This window comes from Mchenga conophoros, linkage group LG7 (genome assembly GCF_057382185.1).
Source record: "Mchenga conophoros isolate Kocher_MC1m ecotype Shallow Benthic linkage group LG7, M_conophoros_male_GT1.1, whole genome shotgun sequence".
Classification (NCBI taxonomy): Eukaryota; Metazoa; Chordata; class Actinopteri; order Cichliformes; family Cichlidae; genus Mchenga; species Mchenga conophoros.
Window position 1 is genome coordinate 27,885,612 of NC_140532.1, and position 21,698 is coordinate 27,907,309.

Below are 21,698 nucleotides of genomic sequence, written 5' to 3' on the forward strand. Positions count from 1 at the left end.
TGGGGGCCGGCGGAGCTCACGGGCGCGTCACTGCAACTCCCCCTGACTTCTGCTCCGCGGCTGCTGGGCGAGCCCTCATCTGGGACTCTCCTCAGCTCTCACTGGGACAGTGGCGCGGCTGCCCCTCTGTTGGTCTTCCATGGTCTCTTGTGTTCTGGGGGCCTCTGGATGTCTGGAGTTTTGATCTCCTCCATACCCACTTCACACCCTGGAGGACGGGGCTGTGGCCCCCCCACACTCCCTAGCAGATCATTACATGGAGAAACCTTTGGAATGCAAGCATGCTGATCCACACAGGTATGCACACATGGGTATTCACAGACGCGGACTAAAGCTTTCTTGGCTGCTGCCTCAAAGCACACTGTGCGCTGTCTATCTTGCGTGCTGCACAATATCGTTTATTACTTAGTGAATACTTATATCTATGACTAGCTAGTTTATTGTGATGGTGCTTTGTTTTCTCTATTATTATGTTGCTCTTTGTTGTTTGCTGTCTCCTCTGTTTGTTTTTGTTTGTTTGTTTGTTTTCTTTTTTTTCTCCATACAGGTGACCCAGGAGTTTTTTTTTTTTTTTTTGTCTCTCTTCCCCCCCCTTCTCACCGTCTCTTCTCCCCTTTGGTTTTCTTTCTTTCTCTCCCCCTCTCTCTCTCATTCACTCCCCCTGTCCTATTTATTAAAAAAAAAAAAAAAAAAAAAATGACAAAGGATGAACTGAAGCTCTGCCATCACGTAATGTCGCATACTGCTGTTTCTGATGTCATTTAAAAAAAAAAAAAAAAAAAAAAAAAAAAGCTTGGCTCTTGAAGGATGACTACAAATCACATTTTAAATTGCACAACATAATTTATAAGCATTTAAGCATGGAAATTATTATGTATGATATTGTTTTGTTTTTTAAACAGGAATTGGCTCACTGGTGTGGCAAGGACAATGGAAAGCTACGTTAAATATACAGTTGGAATTTGCTAAAATTCACAGCTGCCCACATGCACAACCCAAATGCCTTTTGGAGAAAGGTTTATGGCCAGACGAAACAAATAGAGCTATTTGGCCACAATGATATGAACGATAACAGGTATACTTGGAGGAGTAACTGTGAGGCTTTCAAAATTAAATATACTGTATCAACTGTCAAGCATGCTCTGGGGCTAAAGAGTATGATGGCATTGAAGCATGCCATTATTCTGGGGCTATTCTGCAGCCAGTGGTACTGGTACAATGGCACTGGTGCACAAAGCGGATGGAACAAGAAGGACTACCTCAAAATGCTGCAAGATCACCTGGTGGTTGAAACTTGGACACAATTGACCTTCCCAATGATGAAATGACCCCATTTGATCATTTTAGTCTTAAGTAGCTTGATCACTTGAGAGTTAATGTTCAGTTGTCATTTCAGTGGTCCACTGAAACCCTACTGATGAAAACTGGGCTGTGAAATCAGTTTCTTGACCATTAATATACAAATTGCCATAACCATTGATCAACATCCACTGATCAGTTTCAGTCATTATCTAAATGTACTGTTTATAAGGTTGGGGAAAGCTGCATTCAGCTGAGACTGAAGAAGTCACTTAGATGAGTGATGAAATCTTCAACTACAAACGCTACGTCCAGATGAACAGAAACAACTTTTGGGGTTTTCCTTACCTGGATGATGCATCAAGACATCAGTAACTTAAATTTGCTGATGTGAAACCTAAGCAAAGACGAGCTACATGTGCCTTTGTCAGCATCTACATGTAGCCACACCCCTAAAAATGCATTACTTCAGTACCAGTTGAATGTGTCCATTCACTTACCATGAAGGGAGAAATGAGCTATTAGCTTAGCAATTTTTACATGTAAGTAGAATCATTATAGGATGTACTGTATAATGCAGCAAATGGCTGAAGGGAATAAATAACTAGCAAACATTTTGTTTTAATCTGGGGTACAGGGCATTTCCAACGTTAGGCTACAGCTGTGAGCAAAGACATAATAGAAAGCGCCTCCAATTGCTAAGCTTTACTATACAAAGTTGCACCAGAGCATGGCTGTATGTCCATAAATCAGAGCATGGCTGTATGTCCATAAATCAGAGCATGGCTGTATGTCCATAAATCAGAGCATGGCTGTATGTCCATAAATCAAACCGCAGAGAATCTGGGAAACACTGATAGTCACATCTAATGCATTAGTGCGCTCTGTCTATCATTCACACACATTCATACTCTGATGACCAAAATCGGAGAGCACCTTGGGGTTGAGTATCTTGCCCAAGGATACTTTGGCATGTAGGCTAGAGCAGCGGTCCCCAACCTTTTTTGCGCCACGGACCGGTTTATGCCCAACAATATTTTCACGGAACGGCCTTTAAGGTGTCGCGGATAAATACAACAAAATAAAACTAGTACCGGTACAGAAAAAAAGAAGATTTATTCATAACACACGTGAAAAGACCCAGGAAAACCGATAAAAGGATAAAAACGATAACAAAAATAACGCTGAAAACCGATAAAAACCCTGAAAACTATACATTTCACACCTGAGCCTCAACTCTCGCGGCCCGGTACCAAACGACTCACGGACCGGTACCGGTCCGAGGCCCGGGGGTTGGGGACCGCTGGGCTAGAGTAGCCAGGGATGGAACCACCATACTTCCAATTGGGTGACTGTACCTCCTTGCCTACAGTCACCCCTATAATGAAGTAAGACTACTCACCTCCTTTACTACGACTGGTTATTGTGTTGTTAGCTCTATCATGAGGTGGACTGGAAAACACTCATAGCATCTCATATTGCATATTTGTGTGAATGTGTGTAAACTCTATATTACATATAAACACTATATAGTACAGCTACCTGCAGTGAACTATACCTACCAGGATGGTTCATCAGTAGTGGCTAAAAAGCTCCATAGTTTCAAACTTGGCTATGTAGTGGAAACGGGGGAATCAGTAACCAATTTTTAGCTATAAGGAAATGATAAGCTCTCATTAGGTATTTTTTGTGTTTAGCCCTCCCCTCCATATGCCAAATTTGCAAATTATTAATATAGAAAGTTTGGTACGTTATCAACTGGTGTGACTCAAAAGGATTAAAAATTTTGAGATACTTTCCCTCAAACCACCATTGAAAACTCCAGCTGTCCTTGAGTCTATTTGTACATCTAATTTTTGACCCATTTGACCCCTTTTGTACCTTATTACATTTCAGAAAAAAATACTGCATCTCACTACATTTACTTTAGATTTATGTCTTTTTATTTACTGATTTCAAGAATTCTAACATATGTGCACATGTTGTGCATCACTATGTTATAGAAATAAATTGTATATAATTGTAAATCAGACAAGAACTGAAACAGTGGAGAAAATACCATGGAGATGTACAACCAAAACTTAGAGGTTTCTGAATGCCAAGAGCGTCAACAGTTGTTGATGAGCTGTTAGCAAAACAACTACAGCAGAATAGAGCATCTCTCTGGCCAATGCAATCTAGCACTAATTGATAACTTGTCTTTGTTGAAACACCACAGCAATATTTCAGCCACAGTACAAGAAAAAAAAAATCTGTTAACTATTCTTTCAGCTTTGTGTGAACTACTTAGTGAAGCGTAGTAGTGTGTCACAGACTGCAATTGAATGTCCATTACAAAGGGTGATAATCAAGCAGTAACCGGTTGTGTGCAGATGTGTGTTTAGTCATCCTCTACATCACTGTCTCTCGTGCTGATGCCCCGTAGGCCATCACCTGCCTTGACAGCCACAGTAGCCTCCTCCATCGTCAGCCTGTTGTAGATGGTTTCATAGCTTTTGATGTTCAGTGTGCTGTCCTGGACTCCCTGCAACCTGAAGTCATGATAGGTCTTCTGTTGAGGTGAGAAGAAGATAAAAAGAGAAGGAATAGAAAAAAAATTCAGAAACCATCTCTGGAATGTATTAAGCAGGATAAGGTGTGTGCCATTCACTGTTCGAAAGGACAAAAACAGGAAGACTGAGGCCCAAGGACGTGCAGTCTTTTATGTGCCATACCAGGGCGACAGACGGTAGCATGCAAGGAATAATGTTTGCACCTTACATGAGGGCTATTATAATTCATTGTCTCATTGCTTTCAAGTTAAACTCTGTATATTAGCAACCAATGAAAAGACAAAGAGAGCTGGAAGCAACAACAGCCCACAGTTGAGCATTTTTTTTCCTTCACGTCTCCCCGCCTCTTCACACTGCTACTTACAAGGACACGTCAATGTCTTTATTATTTCTTCCTTTCCCTTTTTGTCAGATCTGACTCTTTTTGCACAAATAAGCCAGATTCTAAGATGTTCCTTTAATTGAATGGAGCCAGTCTCGGGTGATTCACTCCATTTTTTTTTAAAAAGAAAAGATGGCTTAAAATGTGGTAGCTGAACGCAATAGGTCATTTTGAATGACAAACAATCCCTTTTGGAAAAATGGACTTCTTTGTCTATCAAATGGTTAGGCTTGGTCTCTCTTACATACTTCACGTTTATTTACCTTAACAATGTTGATGAGTGTTTTCAGCTGATACATGTGCAGCTGCAGGTCCAGTCTGTCAGTGAGCCAAACACATATCGCCCTCATGGAGTCAGTGTACCATTGCTATAAGAAACAGAAACAAACCAAACAGGACAAAGATAATTATGAGAAGAGAAAACAATAGCTAGGGATAAGTCGAAGGCCCAAACTATCAGCTCTAAATATTTATCAGTTTGGCTGCTTCAACACCGGACAATGACAAAAGTAGATTTTAAATCAATCAATCAGGATGTTTTTGAAATGCAGAAATGCTTTGTTTCAAGGGGGCTAAAATAAGCATTGATTTGAGTATTTAGAAATTACAGCCATTTTTCTACAAAGTGCTGATCGTCAGAGATTCAAAAGTAATTGAAAAATTTTAAATAAATTGGATCAAAATCGTTTGCTTTCTATGAGTGCATGAAGTCCAGACCTGATGAACAACACAAGTTTTTGTATTTAACAACCAAAACACATACTATATTAGGTTGAGATCAGATGACTACCTCAGTGTTATTGCCTGACTTGATAGGGGTGACTCCATTTCACCCTATCACTAGTATCCTGCTCTGTCACACTAGTCCTCTTCATATCATTCACTACAACCATCAATCTTCTGTGTGGTTTTCTTCTTCTCCATCTCCTGCTTGGCAGCTCCATATTTAGCATCCTTTGTTCAATATATCCATCATCCCTTTTCTGCAAATGTCCAAACCATCTCAGCCTTACCTTTCGAATTTTGCTCAACCTCAGGCCGTTCCTCTGATGTATTCATTTCTAATCCCTTCTATGCTGACCACTTCCAAGGAAAACCTTGACATTTTCAGCTCTACCACCTCCAGCTCTGTCTCCTAGCTTTTTGTTAGTGTCACCACCATTTTCAAACCACAGATCATAGCAGGTCTCACTACCATCTTGTAAGTCTCCACCTGTTCCACCCTGCCTGGAATCTCCTGTTCATCTCTTGTGTACTGCCCCTTGCTTTGGAAGGTTGACCTCAAATGTTTAAACTCACCTGCCTTCACTATATCGACTCTTTGCATGTTCACCTGTCCAACTATCTCCTTTTTATTCATACACACGTATTCTGCCTTGCTCCTACTGATTTTTATTCCTCTTCTCTCCAGAGAATACCTCCATCTCAGGCACCTCCAGGCTCTCTCTCACCTGCTTTCTACTGAATCGGAATTAGAAATGATTATTCATGCCTTTGTTTCTTCACAATTGAACTATTGTAATTCCTTGTATTTTTTGTAGGTCAATGTACAAACACGCACAGGACTTTATAAAACATGCAACATTTTACAAAGTCACTGCAAACGTACATGACTTTGCAGCATTAAAATGAATAAACCATGTGAAGATCTGTGTACTGGATTTTGTAGTATGTATAAAGTGACCTTTGACTGGTAGAGCACATTCCTGGAGAAAGCTTTTTCAAGTCTGTTTTTGAAGTCAATAAGGCCAAGAAAATACTCTGAGGAGCATCTTTAAACATTTTTCTTTTCAGTTGCAGCCAAACCCCTGAAAAGATACTAATAAAAACTATACTATGTTAATTTAGCTACAGATACTCTGAACAAGAACAGTTTATGGTTTTCATACCTGTGTGTTCACCTTCAGATTCGTTTACGTGTTAGCCGTTTGCTTGTTGACAGATCTAAAATGCCTTGCTTTAATTCAGCTAGCAACACCACAATGTAAGGTCAAAGGACATGTGCTAACAAAAGTGCAAAACTCAAAGAGGGTAAAACATTTATTTATTCAAAGGCACCAATTTACTGGTGAAGTCCTGAATACGAGGACAGAGTTCAGGGCTCTGCTTTGAACTTCAAAGAGTTGGAAAAAAATCAGGTTCCTTCTTTGTAATGTTCATTAAATGATCTTCCTTCACACCTTCCACCAACAAGCCACAGCTGCAGGAAAATCAAACACACCTTTTCTCACCTAAAGAGCAATCCTCACTTACAGAAACATTCAAAATGCTGCTGGTAAAATGCACACACTGGGTGGCTTTATTCAGTTACCAGTCTTACAAGAATACTTGCGGAAATTGCTCTGACACAGTAATGACCCGTATATTCAGATCTGCTCTGAGAGATCACCGCTGACTTAATTCTATACAATGGCAAGGACTGTAATTACCTTCCCATTTAAGAGAGAAAAACAGTCCAAAGGTTTTTCACACACTTGACAAAAGCCAAAACACATCCATGATTACGCAGCTGTCATGCAAATATTTGATTCATTCTATTGTGAAAGCAATCTGTAACCTCCTACATCCTGGCTCCCAATTATACCAAAGTAATAAGTTTTTCACTCAGTCTAAGTAGCTTAGCCTCGAGGAAATGCAACAAAATACAAACTTAAAAATTAGGGTTTAAGTTCAGTCACCGTTCCTGATTTGATTATTTTTCTGCCCAGGCTGCATTAAAGCATTTTCTCTCTTTAAAAGTCTTATCTTTTCATCTGGAAAGTAATCAAATGGTGAAAAATTATATGCTTTTAAAAGAAAATTAACTTCTTATTTAATCAAGAATTTTACATTGCAAAAATGAGCTTGCCAAATTGTGCTGCAGTGGAGTAGAAAAGCACTGTACGAGAACCAATCGATTTACCACAAGAAGATGGGAGACCTAAATAGTTATTTTTAAAATAATTTATCTTTAAATAATTTTTAAAAATAACTGTAAGCTGATCAAATGAGAACTAAATTTTGCACTGCTGTATACATTACTGTTGGACTAGATGATGACGGTTCTTCTTGGGGAGCAGCATTGGTGCTGGTGACACCAACAGACTGAATGAAGGCTGGCTGGCTGGCTCTGCGATTAGCTGCAAATTTAAAACTTGTGAAGGTTTTGAAACAACTAATAATCAGGAGTCGGGCTCGGCACTTTAGTTCCAGTGAAATGAACTCTTAAGGATTCAACATACCAAGAACTTTTTGACAATTTCATGTTTCCAACTTTGTGGGAACAGTTTGGATGGCCTCCATCTGTTCTAACATGACTGCGCACCAGTTCACAAAACAATGTTGTAAAGACCATGGATGAGTGAGTTTAACATGCGAAAACTTGACTGGCCTGAACACCACTTTTGGACAATACCTTTGAGATAAATTAGAGCACAGTCAGGCCTTTTTGTGCAATATCACTTTCTGACCTTACAAGCGGTTCTGGAAGAATGGTCATGTCGGTAGCAAGCTAGGCAAAGATGCTCAGACCTCCGAACCTCCAACCCCCAGCTCCAGCTCTTCCAAGGGGGTACCCAAGGCATTACTGAGGTAACTGAGATTTCTCCAGTAGGTCGAGGGCCTGCCTAGGGTTCTCCTCCATCCCTGAGCCACTTCATCGATAACATGTCATGGATGTCTCAACCACCTTAACTGGCAGCTCAAGCAAATGATTTTTTTGGTCTCACCATTGAGAGGGCCAAAAGTTAGATAAAAAGCTTACACACTTTGCTACAGGTTTGTTGCTAGCTAGTTAGCGATGCTACACACCTGTGTTACACTCCTAGTCTATATGTTTGAATGATTCAGCCCTCCTTAGTTTTTGTTATCATATTTAGGACAGATGAAATCAGCTGCACGCTTACACTGAGGCCCAGAGTTACTGCAAATATCAGAATTATCTAGAAATTAAATGTTGTCATTTTTAGATTTTAACATAAGACTCACACTCATGGGAAATAATACACTATTAGCAAAACACAGAATGAAAGAATTACAGATTAAAGTTTTCAGTTGAAAATACAATTGAAGACCTTTTATCTTTAATCAGGTTTTATTTAATGCTGTCAGAGAAAATGTCGTGCCCTCTTCATGCAGCTTACTACATTCAGTTCAGTTTTACTTAGACAGCACCTAATTACAACAATAGTTGCCTTGTAATTTGGCGAGATGAGCAGCTTTCCTAAACACCAAACTGAGTTACTTTTTTATGCTTCTTTATACTTACATGGATGTCTGTCTTTTGTGCGACCACATTGCACAATAAGGTAATTTAGTCTTTATACTTTTTCATCATTGAATTTTGGATCAATTTAAAATTTACTCTAATATTGAATACGTATGCAGCATTAAGAGTGGGAATATAGGATGATTTCTCTGTTGTCACAAGGTGTGAATCCAAGTGTGCAAGTCCTGTAATCACAAAGAGAAATAAATAATCACAAACTGTCAACTCTAAAGTTTATCCCTTGAAGCTGAAACCTTGTTTTGATGCACCTCGGAATCTTCCCTTACCATTCTTCAGTTTAATTGTTCTATTGATGTGCTGACATCAGCATAACAGTAGAACAATACAATATATTAATTATACAATATAATATTTTACCTTTGACTCGCTGCTACTTTTTTTAAATTGAGATCGACAAAGATGATGTCGCAGGTTTCCAGTCAGTTTCAGTCGTGCTACTGCAGGAACACAAACATAACATAGGAGGCATGATCAGCGGTGTTCTGATCAGCTGCCTCAGTACTGGACAACATACATTAATGCTTCATATTATTTCTGCCAAAGGAAGTAAGCTGTGCAGAGTACTGCACATGTAACTTGGTGAACTCAAATTAGAACCTCAATAAGAATAATTTAGATCGCGTTTTAACCAGAGTACTTAAAACAAACTCTGTATCAAATGCATAGATAAATGCAAAGAGTCAGTGCTAAAAATTTAATGGAAAAATGAAACAAATTTGGACTTAACATGCCAAATGCTACCATTTGGCATTAGCACATAAATGCTAGATTTGGTTATTTCAATCGTATGGGCTCAAATTGTGGTCATAAATATTTTGTAGTTGTAAATCAAATGCGTTGTTGTGAGAGTTGTGAGTTTTGTAACCTTGTAAACCAAAATACCTGAAAATTTTATGTTTGTGCATCTATAGATGAGAATTTGTGTGTAAAAAAGATTTGTTTGTAAAAAATTATTTAGACAAGACACCTTTTTTTTGTTAAGGTCTGGTTACAGATACAAAGCAAAAACTACGTGTGAAACTCTGCGCTAAAGTTCCCTGGCTGTGTGTGAGTTTGAACTCACAAGTATGAATTTTGACCCAATTTTTCTTCCTTTCAGCTAATTGGTCAATGTCATGTCAATCACAAATTTAACAATCCAATCAGAGAACACATGGGTTTGGCTGTCGGAGGGGTGCTTTACTGAGCATACATTTTTCTGATATTTTGGTTTACAACGTTACAAAACTCAGTTCACAACTACGCATTCTGATTTACAAATACAAAATATTTATTGCCACAATTTGAGCCCATGCAATCCTGTTTCTTTTATTTTGTAGACATCTGCTGTTTTTGACCGGATATCAGCAAGAACTGATATTACAGGCTGAACGCTGAATGCAGTGAGAATATCTTAAATTCTCTCAGTAATTCATCTTCTGTTAAACCTGCATTAATTAAATCCACCATTAATAACGGGTTGCTGAAGTCCACACTTAAAAAACAAATCTGGTGTCACTGTTCTTACAGATGTGGAGAGAGAAACATGCAACTGTTTGCACAAATTCAATAACTGAACACGGCTTTCCCCAACAGCCGACAATGGTCTCAGCTAATTAGCTGTAGCACATTAATTAATGATTAGTTCCCAAACACACATTTAACTTACCAGAAAAGTGCAACGGTGCCTGAGGTTCTTCTGTTGATTAGTCCAGTTTACTGCAAAACATTTTTCGCTGTCAGTTTGAAACAGCCCAGTCCTGGTTTTGGAAAATAAACTGTGGGCCTCCTCTCAGAATCACTGCTGTATCTGCGCTTCCCAAACAGAGGCAAGTTTTTCCGTGACTGCTGCTGCCATCCAAGCTGTGATGAACGACTGTACCCCGATTTTACAGCATCGAGTTAATAATTAGAATCAAACTTCTGACAAATGAGACCCCATGGACACAAATTAGCATGAGGAGATGAATTTTTCATTCATAATTCTCCCTGTAGATATTAATAGTTAACTATGGTACATACTGCTCAAGCCTTTTAATTCAGCGGAGTTTTTGTTACTAATATACAATATAATATATAAAAAGGCCCATGTTTCTGAGCTCGTGAACATCAGATTTTTTTCATAGATTTGTGGTACAAACGTGTGATTTATAGAATATGATGCTGAACAAAATTGATTAATTGAATTACTTTTACTTTATGCACAATTTTCCAAAAATACAGTTTTATATGTGCTGACTGCCTTTCTGTAAAAGTCACCGCGTGCTGCTGGTGACTGCTAACATGTTAACACACATCTGCACACCACTGATGTATGGCTGCTTTGCCTCACAGCTAAATGCATTTGCAATAATTTGCAATTCCTGTTGGCTTATTCTCTGCAGCTCAGACTATTTACGCTGTTTTTTCCTCTATTATTCTGGACTAATTAAATTTAAAAAAATGTTGCAAGCATGTGTTTTTTTTAACCTAAATTGTAGCACATCATTCTTCAGTTTAGTTTGCATCAACTCATTTATGTGCGTCTGCTTGTGTCCTTATGCCGTCTCTGACAGCTCCTATGTGATTCCTAAAATTTGCTGTCATACTTTTTACACATTCTCTATCCTGCTATTATTTTCTCTTCCTCCTTTTCCTTCACAATCTTTTTTAAATGCTGCAGTTCACATAGTATCCTAATCAGCCTTGTACTCATTATTAACAAATGCTTGAGGATTTTCAAATTACTGCATGACACCCTCTGATTTTCTGCTCCTCCTCCATTCAAGGAAACGTATATTTGAGTGTCTGGGAGGCGAGTTTCTAGAGTGAGTAATCAGCTGCCTGCTGGTTTCCTTGCAAACCGCATTAACCATCATGGAAATTGAGAATGAAGAAGGTCCTTAACCCTCTGATGCATGAATTATGAAAGCCTTGGTCAAGATTTTTTTCTTAAGTGCTTTTATTCTTCTCAGGACATGAAAAAAAATGTTCAACTCTTTTTTCCCCAAAAATATGTTTTTTTATAAAGTTATAAACTTGTCCACTCCAGTGGACTACATGCGCCTGAGCACTTAGCATGAAATACTGTGAATTTACTATAAAAATTAATTACCTTGTGTTCTATTGTAAATATACAAACACTTGTTTGCTTGTATCCTTTGAAAAACATCTCAGCAATTTTTTTGGAACTTTCAACTCATAAGGCCCCAATGTTTAGACGTAAATAACAAAACCAATCAACAGTCCTAGCTGTGAATCCTACACCTGAATATGGCAAACTATCTCCAACAAGAGCAACATTTTTGAGTCTACACAGTTCTATAACGATGCAGGACAGTATTACCAAGCCCTTAGTAGCATGCTGGAAGAAAACACAAACTGACATCTTAGTCTCTGCATCTCCAAACACTTCTGTGTTCATCACACCTAGGCTGTCCGTAGTTCCTATGTCTCTGTTCTGCTCTGGCAGCCACTCTCATCATCACTGGACTTATCACTGAACTCATCATCACTGCACTCATCAATGAAATCATCATCACTGGAGCTGGATGGAATTTCCTGGACTATTCTGTACGCTGCCTTATTCTTTGCTGCATTTGAAGTCTACAAAATATGATAAAATAATTATTATAGTAACTCAAACTACAGCTGATCTGCACAGAAATATACATTTTAAATGAGTAGCTTATAAATGTAACAATTATATGCTTACTTATAACCAAAACAGTCCCAAAAAACAGTGAGACAATTTATGACTTATGTTAAAAAAATATAGTGGGTAATGCATGATGTCCACTACAGTGGACACATGGTTAATCGTAGTTTTCTACATATTAGACATAACAATTTCTTATTCCAAACAGATAATATCCTTCCCTAGATGTTACTGCATATCATCATATTTTTTTTACCTGTTGGGCTCTTTTAGCATAGAAGGATTGACAGGATATGCCAGCAGTGGTCGGCAGGGGTGACAGTTTGCCTGCCATCTTTGATTCAGAGGAAATTTACTTGCAGTTGCACTAACTGAACACTGAATTGACCTCAATGGAGCATGGCAGCAGAGAGCACTCTAGAGGCTAATATGCAGTTCCACCATAGAAACCAATGCATTAAAGAGATATGTACGTTTTAGTAGCTGTCCACTCCAGTGACCACTATGCATCAGAGGGTTAATTGAGATGATTAGAGGATAAGAGTGAAAACAGATGGAGGGAATAAGCACAGGAAGGATAGGGGAACGAGTAGGTATGCATTGGTCTTGTAAAAATTATGTGAAGAAATGGGTGTATGCTTCTCTGGTGCCAAAAAGATTTGAACATTTGAGATATATTCACACTTTTGCACAATAAATGTTCCTCGGTTATAAAGTTGTAAACTCCTGTATATAAAATGCCGGAGATGTTTTATTTCTGGGTCTATTTTTTGTTTCAATTGTTGAGTTCTGCTTTTTTCCTTAACAAATATATGTTATGTTTTCTCACATAAGAATTAAATGATCTAATATTTTGTTTTCTTTCTGAACTGAAACTAATATCAGAAATAAGGGGAAAAGAAAGAATCTCAAACATCTTATCTTGTTTTGAAGGATAAATCTGAGGTTGAATTAAGCCTGTTTTGAGATAAATTTTTAACTGTATCCAGGTTTGTCCTTGGTTTGTCAGTTGTTCCCTCCTAAAGTCGAGAACAGAGAACTGTGTGTGTGTGTGTGTGTGTGTGTGTGTGTGTGTGATGCACACAGATGCTCCCTGATGAGCACTTGTACACAAAAACACAGATGTTTGCATGCACAAGCAAAAGGGAAAAAAACTGTTAAGTGTGTTTACAGTTCATGTTGATTCCCCATCTTTTCATTTTGGTGTTCTTTGCTTTCATAGCCTTTTTCTTCCTCTTCTTTAAATCCATCAGTGTTGACAAAAGCTTTTGTTTAAAAGGTGTGGCAAATGTAAATAAATTTGCCTTTGACTCACAAAGCTCTATATAAACAAGGAAACCGCATACCCATATTGCTGCTGGCAGGAGGTCTGATGCTGCTGTCGAACAAAGGATTTGGTTCTTTGTTTACACACAAAATGCATGTGCGCACATATGTGTGTGTGTGTGTATGTGAGATACATGTTGAAGGGCTGAGTGGAGAAACCTCAAGGCCCCGCTGTCACCTCCTTCTTGGCGCATGACTGGGTGCTTCTGAGCTCTATTAGACTTACTCTCCTCGACCTCCCTTTTTCAAACACGAACGCGCACACACACACACAAAATTCAGTCCAGTGCAGATCGAGCCTCAGTCACAACACTCTGAACTCTCGGAGGAGGCGGTGGGTGGCAGAAATCCATCGCTCAGCTTCGTGCCGCTAATGTGTATGAAGGTCTGAACCGCCATGTCTGAGTTGCCGCGTTAACTAATGATGGCGAGCTGAGGCGTGTTTGACAACTTTCTGCTAAAATATTCTTAAAAATCTAAATCCAAGTGGGGGCGGTAGGTTATGAAAACGGACAGCGTGGGATAGAGGGATGATTAGGCGGATGGATAGCTGGGTATGTGAAAGTGTTTTTGGCTCCAGCAGAGCAAGCCAAAAGCTCTTGATGTTTTCTAAGTGATAAACAGGTCAACAGAAGCAGTCAGTGTTTTCGGAACTAAGCAACCTGCTGCTGCTTCGAAAGAGGAGAATCAGTGTGTGCAAACACCTGACTGTGAGCTCTGCTTGTAGAGATTTTATAAGCATTTACTGTATATATAAGATTCCTATGAACAGATCAGATACTATTCAAAATTATTTTTGGTTTTTGGTTTGCATGTCTTTATGTGTGCATATTAAATCCATTTTTTGTCTGTAATTAAACATTTTACACAACAACATAAAGCACAGAAAATATCAACCACAAACTGACTTGAAAGATGAGCATAAAATGTTTTGAGAACCCCAGAATTAGTGGTCAAATTGGATTCACAGCAGTTACAAGTATTTCTAATGAGTACGTTCCTGTTTAGTCACAGTCAGGTTAGTGAGGCATTATTTAAAACAAACAAACAAAAACTGCTTTCCATTTTTTTCTCTACAAAGATGCATTTACATTTAGAAAACCAGAAGTAACATTTATTACACTGCCTCACAAGGCTCGGTACTGGGGCCTGTTTTGTTTACGTTTGTGTGTGTGTGTGTGTGTGTGTGTGTGTGTGTGTGTGTGTGTGTGTGTGTGTGTGTGTATATATATATATATGCATATGCATGCTTGTATACATACATACACTTTTTCTTCCTTTTTTGGAACTAGCCAAATTTACATCTTTACATTGAGGATACATTAATGCAAATGTTTTTTGCTTTTTGAAAGTTGCAGCTATTATAATAAACGTGTCATAAATGGTACAAATAGTCAAAGAGTATCGGAGAACAAATATCAAAATATAAACGTTTTTTTCTGAAAGCTAAGGGTTTAATTCTAAGCCTGTACGTTGCTGCAGACTTGTGTGCGTCTTTATCAAACAAACTGAAATGATTAGTTTATGCTGCCTGTTACTGAGCTTGAGGAATCTAGTTTTACTTACTGTGTACCTGCAAACCACAATGACATGTACACAAAGCTGCCTCATTTTTCTGGGACTTCTGTTTGGATGCTGACAGAACTTGGAACGAATAAGATGTTTTCTCGGTGGTCCTGGTGATTAAGCGAGCACTTCTGTGTGCCACCGGTGGTAGAGCAGAGTATCAACTGTTTGCAGGTTTTGAAGTTCAATTCTGAATTATTGACCACAACACTGATTTTGAAGAAGGTTTAACCATCAGAGCACAACACAGCTCCTGAAAGCAGCTTTACGTCCAATGGTGTGAGTGTGAACATCACACCCACAGGAACAACAACAGACCGAAACAAACTGGAACCATTTCCCAGTATTCATGTTAATGAAAGAAATTAATCAGGTAAGTGGCGCCATATAGAAACACGTGGTGGCCCAAGGGGGCCCCGGGTGCAGATTAAAATTCTGTCTTTTTTGTACATTTCATACAACCAATTATGGAGTGTGTTAGGAGACTCTTCACTTACAAATAGAACTGGAAATACATCCTGCTGCCATTTTCATAAAATATTTTCCCTCTGGCTCTCCATCTCGGAGCTTTGTCAACAATAAAAAGAGGGAAAAAAAGTAGAAACAGTTCTACATTTTTTAACCAGTGGAAATGTTACATCAAAAATTTCTACACTCAAGAGCATAAGGTTTTATTTCCAAAAGTACTGACTTGAAAAATGTATTATTCAGCCTTCTGCAATTTGCCATGGAAAAAAAGTACTCCACCTATATAAAAAATTGTCTAGCTCTACAACTGTAGGTGCATAAAGGAATTAAAAAACTGATTCTATAAACAAAGTCTGAGAGTAAATTCAAATCAGCAATTTAGTGACAGCTGAACAGAGAATAAAAGCATTTTCTGCTGATAGAAAGATGGATACTTTATTGATCCCACAAGTGAAATTGTTGAAAGAAATAAAAAATAGATTTTTTTAAGATACAAATTCATCACTCTTGACCCTGTTTTTCTTTAGGAATGTACAGAAAGTTAAGAGACAGGCAAAACAGCAGAGGTAAAGCATGTGCTTAAAGAACAGAGACATGAAGCAGAAACATGTGTGCAAAGAGCTGAATGGCACACAAAGCCTTTAAAACCTTAAAACATGACAAAGTGCTTGCCCAAAGGGAATGGGCTCAATTTTGGAGAATATTATTGGATATTGACCTTACAATGTAAAGTTTGTAGATATTGCTTTCACTATGATTTTGTGCTATGTATGCAATTTAAACAAATTTGTAAATGTCAAGTTGGCTTGGAGTGGTGTTTATTATTGCTGATTTGCTTGAAGCGTTAGCATTCTTGCTGAAACAACTGTTGGCTGTGAAATAGTGAAGAGAATGTTAGACCTAACTTACTATGTCCCCAAGACAGAAAGCTACATTTATAGTTTAAATGTTTTTACATAATTTTTACATCACATGCAAATAGATCTATGACTGTTGCATCATTTAGCATACTCTTTCAGAAGAGCATTTTGATTTTAAATGAAGAAAAAGTAAGAGGATTTGTCTGATCCTGGTAAAAAGAAAAAGAAAGAAAAACTAACAAAAAACCACAACAATAAAACTAATTTTTAAAAGAATTTCTTTACATGTACTTACGTGACCAATTTGCTATTTTAGGCTTTTGCACACAGAATTACAGATTAACAAAGAAAGTTATGTATAACAATAACGTAGGAATATGAGCATAATTTCAGCAAACTGGAAACAGTACTTGCACTTACATCAAATACGGTCTCAATGTAGAGCTCATCACTGACACCACGGTGCAGAATGTCCTGGTTCTGTCGTACAAAACTAGTGTAAGTGTCAGCCAGATCCATCCTTGGTTTCTGCAGGACACAGGACAAAGGCAGGCCTGAGGGCAACTCATGGATGGTAGAGCATGAAAATACAATGTCAAACAATGTTACAAAAAGTATTTTTAGCACAAAGTTGTAACGAGACATAACTGGCATTAAATGTGAATAACTCAAAAAATAATGGTAGATTGCAATCTGCAGATACTCGGCTGGTTGTGCATGATGAGGTCTTCACACATTCTGAAATGTAGAGTGTTTAATGCAGCGAGGTGGAACACACATCCAAACACTATTGTCAGCGTGAAAACAAATAGCAATGCAAGCTAATACTCTTAGTGAATAAACCTTGATGCACTGATCTTTTGATTGTTTGGTCACTTTGGATCCACAGTGCATCCACTTCAATTGTTCCACATTTTGTCACCTTACAGTCTTTTTCTTGTAATGGATTAAATTCTTTTTTTTCCGACCACAACATTCTTCACACAATACCCATTTCCACTGATCATCTGTCAGATGTTTTTACAACTTTACTGGAATTCCACCAGTAGTAAATTCAGTTGACTGGACATGACTTGGATAGGCACTTATATATCATATAGGACACCGGGCAATGTAAAGTCTCATAGCTAACAGTGCATGTCAGAGGACAAACCAAGCCATGGAGACCAAGTTACTGTCTGTAGACCATTTTCCAACAAGTCAACAACTCTACACACACAGCCAAGATAATAAAGGAGTGGGTTCTGGACCACTCTGTGAATGTTCTTGAGTGGCCCCGACAGAGCACAGACTTGAACCCGACTGAACACTTTCCCTTAATTAACTTAATAAATAGCACTACTACATGCATCCCACTGTTCTCCTGGATACTCTGACTACTAATGGCTAATACAGCTTACTGACGTTCCAGGAATAATACATTTAGATTGTCAGGTTTTCAGTAATACAAATCTGTGCTGCTGTTGACATTAGCCAAGAAGTCTTTCTCTCACATTTAAAACTTCTATACGTCTGTGCCTTTCCAAATGATCGGCTGACACAGTGGACAAACGCAGATGTTCTGGAAACTCTTGCTTGTACTCTTTATTCTGAAGTGAATAAAAAGTGTATGATTTACTAAAATAATTTTCTCTGCAACAATTACAAGCAAAGCCTAACAATTGTTTTCACTCAGGAACTGTTACCTGCTGCTTCAATCATAAAAAGGAAAAAAAAATCCTGCCCTGGACATGCTGTCCAGAGATATTACACCTGTAATGCCAATAGTAATTGCCTCGACATCTTTCACAGCCATGTTTTCTGAGCTGACGTGCATTAGGCCCAAGAGGAGACTTGTCATTCTGTTTTCTGTGCTGCACAAGAAAACTAGAAACCTTCTGGATTTCACTTAAAGTCAACAGGCAGGTTGGATATGGACTCAATATTTATAATTGTAATATTTCATCAAAGACAGCATAAAAGTCATCAAATCATATCACAAAGTTTCAAGAGCCTCAATATGGACAAAGTCCAGACAAGGTCACACTGTTCTCTCAAATAATTTTAAAATATGCAAAGTTGTGAGGGCCTCCAAGGTTATGCCTGACATTACAATTTAGTGATTTGTCCGCATCGGTCCATGCAAATGAAGCATACATCCCTGTTTTTAAACACACGCGCCCACACAGACACCCGAGCAGCAAAGCTAAAATAATTAACTTATTCGTCAAATAGTTGCCTGACAGTAAATTAATTGGCAACTACTTAAATGACAAATTAATTGTTCAAGTGATTTTCCAAAGAGAGAAAAAAAATCAAGCAGTCATTAGATTATTGTAGCTTCTCAACTTTGACGGTAACTCTTAGAAGAAGATAATGTGACCTCTCTGGTAAGTTGAATGTCTTCTGGTAAAAACTGTCTCAGCAGTTGTTTCAAAGGTCTATCAGAGAATGACAGACTGGGGTCAGTCAGAGACGATTAGCTGTAATTCAGACAGACTACCGAAGAAGAAAACCTGCAGACACAAGAGGTTAAAGTGGGGTCACATGGCTGCAGGGGGACTGTTGTGTGTGATGAAAAGAAGAGAATGGAGTGTTATAATCATCCTGAAGAAGTTACCCAAGCCCACTGACTGACAACCCTGTCATAATTCTCATAAGGCACTAGAGTGACTGGGGAGGTAAGTGTAAAAGATGATACTCAGATGAGTATCGTCTCTGATGTGTACAAGCAGACACTTTGAGGTCATGCCCATGCTGATGCAAATATATTTCAAAACTATTTTTGCAACTGTTTCTGTGGTTTTTGTTGATTTCAGTTCAGAAATGCAGTTTTGTCAGATATCACTTGCATCCCCACCTTTACCTTTGATGTGTCTTTTAGCATTGGCTCTCTGATGCACAGTCCCATTTTATGACCCTACATCGTCCCTACTGGAGAGGTGGAGGTGGCAGGAATCATAACAACATCTGGGTAGTTGACTTATTAACATAAGTTAAATCACTTGAAGTTCTCCTTTTTAACTACATTTTGATACCAGGTTCATTCTTTCTTGATAATATTTGTTTTCTAATAAACTCATTTTTGATACTTTGAAATTCAGAGCCTTGTTTAAGAATATTTGAAATTCTTCTCTGATAGGGTTAAGTTCTCCTTCTGGCACAGTGCAGTATCATCCTAAGACTGAACAATAGCAATGATCTCCAATCTCAGTCTCAAAAACATCTTTTCTATGGTCCCAAAAATTGCTTACGACTTTCAGATTCATAACTTTTTCAAGGCACATGTTATAGTGGATGCATACTGACCAGTATTAACTTGTCACTTATGCTTCTAACTGATGCTGTAATATTTTTTTTATTTTGAATGTCTTCTGGTGATTCATAGTTTATCAGTTCTCCTGTATTAAGTTCCTTCATTTCAGGAAAAAAACATTATTTTTTACTTACCATGTTTTATTTTCTGCTTTATTTTGATAGTTATTCGTGCCTTGAGTTCAGTTTGACTTCCCCTTGTATCATTTCCCTGATTACTTGCTCCTTTGTTGTTCCCCAGCTGCATTCACTTCCCCTAATTTGCCTGTTTTTAAGTAGCTTTAGTATTCTCCCTATCCTCTTTCAGTGCATTTGTTATCTCTTCCCTTTGATGTTTCTGGTCATTTACAGTTTTAAATGGATTGACCCATATTATCAAGATAGCAATAATAATCTAGCAATCCTATTGATGGCGTGGCTGAATATCAGAAGGTTGAACAGGTCATCTACTCCAGTCTGCATGCCAGATATAGACAAATGCTCTATGAATGTGTGAATGTTACACAGAAAGCAGTTACACAGAAAAAGGTGCTTGTATTCATGGGTGCGACTAGATGACTGAAGCAAATTGTATAAAGCCTTTGAGTCCTCAGGTATGGTAGAGAAACACTATATAAAACCAGTCGATTTAGCAGAACCCTACAGTCAGAAAATGTTCCTAACTTCCATCCATCCATCCATCCATCGATCCAATCGCTTCCGCTTATCCTTTTCAGGGTCGCGGGGGGCGCTGGAGCCTGTCCCAGCTGTCATAGGGCGAGAGGCGGGGTACACCCTGGACAGGTCGCCAGTCTGTCACAGGGCCAACACACAGGGACAGACAACCATTCACACTCACATTCACATTCACACCTATGGGCAATTTGGATTAATCAATTAACCTATCCCCACAAGCTGCATGTCTTTGGACAGTGGGAGGAAGCCAGAGTACCCGGAGGGAACCCACGCAAACACGGGGAGAACATGCAAACTCCACACAGAAAGACCCCGGCCTGATGGTGGAATTGAACTCAGGACCTTCTTGCTGTGCGGCAACAGTGCTAACCACCGTGCTGCTGTGCTGTTCCTAACTTTACAAGTGAAATTCCACTGGAGGTAGTGAGTTGGAGATCTCATGACAAGGCCTGGATTTACTGCACGTGTGGTGGTCAGTTCATTTACTAGCACAGATGTTATGTGCAGCAAAGTTCCATAAGCAGGTTGAAATGTTAAAACCAGGAGCAACATCGCTTTGAACTTGAAGATACATTCTCTTGAGGTGAATAACAATATCTGTTGATAACAACACATATTAAGGCCACTCAGTGCTGCATACATTGGCGTGAATTGGCTTGATGCCATGACAGGTCACGTTAACTTAGTCTCAGATATCAAACAGCACCTTTAGATATCTTATATCTATGAAAGTGCCATTTGGTACCAGTATGCCTTGGTGGGTCAAAACTGCTTAGACTCATAATAGACCAAAAGCATAATATTCAGGTTGGTCATAAAGTCTGGACTTAGGTATGAAAGAAAAACAGTCAGGTTCCTATACATCTATGCACATTTGCCACACAACCACAGATATATGGACAGGTTCAAAGTGTATAAAGTACAGTTCTCCTGTATGAGGTACAACATTTAAGAGTGTGTATGTGTGTCACTGGCTACATGTAAATGCCCCTGGTGTCACTTGAGACATCAATTTTCTCTTACCCTTTCCTCCCCTTAAGGCTTTTCACAGTCATTCACCTCTTTTTCTTTTGTTCTGGCGAGGCGACAAAGCACCATGACAGATCACAGATGTCGGCACAGTTCCAGCCAACAAGATTAGAGATTCTCTCGTGTTGAGCAATAGAAAGGATAGACAGAGAAAAAGGGAAAATGCACATACAAGTAGTTCGTCACTGTTGTCCCGTTCTGCTTTCTCAATCTCCTTTACTGTTTCTTTAGTTTTACCTAAACACTAGTAATCCTCTCTGCATCTAGATAATGGATGTCTGTTAACTTATCAATATTTGACAGCAACAAAAAACATTTTAAAATAAAGATATGTTCCTGTACAGGTACTGATCAGTGCAGGTAT

General features: G+C 38.6%; 1 protein-coding gene across 3 annotated transcripts in view; it reads right to left on the reverse strand.

The window, feature by feature from the left end:
• Positions 1 to 3,252: 3,252 nt before the first annotated feature.
• The window catches only part of cadps2 (Ca++-dependent secretion activator 2), a 184,743-nt gene continuing 166,297 nt past the window's right edge, over positions 3,253 to 21,698 (reverse strand). For all 3 annotated transcript variants that reach the window (XM_085283227.1, XM_085283229.1, XM_085283226.1), the window contains 3 exons: positions 16,757 to 16,864; positions 4,497 to 4,601; positions 3,253 to 3,850 (listed from right to left, as the gene is read on the reverse strand). In XM_085283227.1, the coding sequence (XP_085139353.1) occupies positions 3,680 to 3,850; positions 4,497 to 4,601; positions 16,757 to 16,864 (384 nt within the window). In that variant the 3' untranslated portion in view covers positions 3,253 to 3,679. The remainder of the gene's footprint in view (positions 3,851 to 4,496; positions 4,602 to 16,756; positions 16,865 to 21,698) is intronic.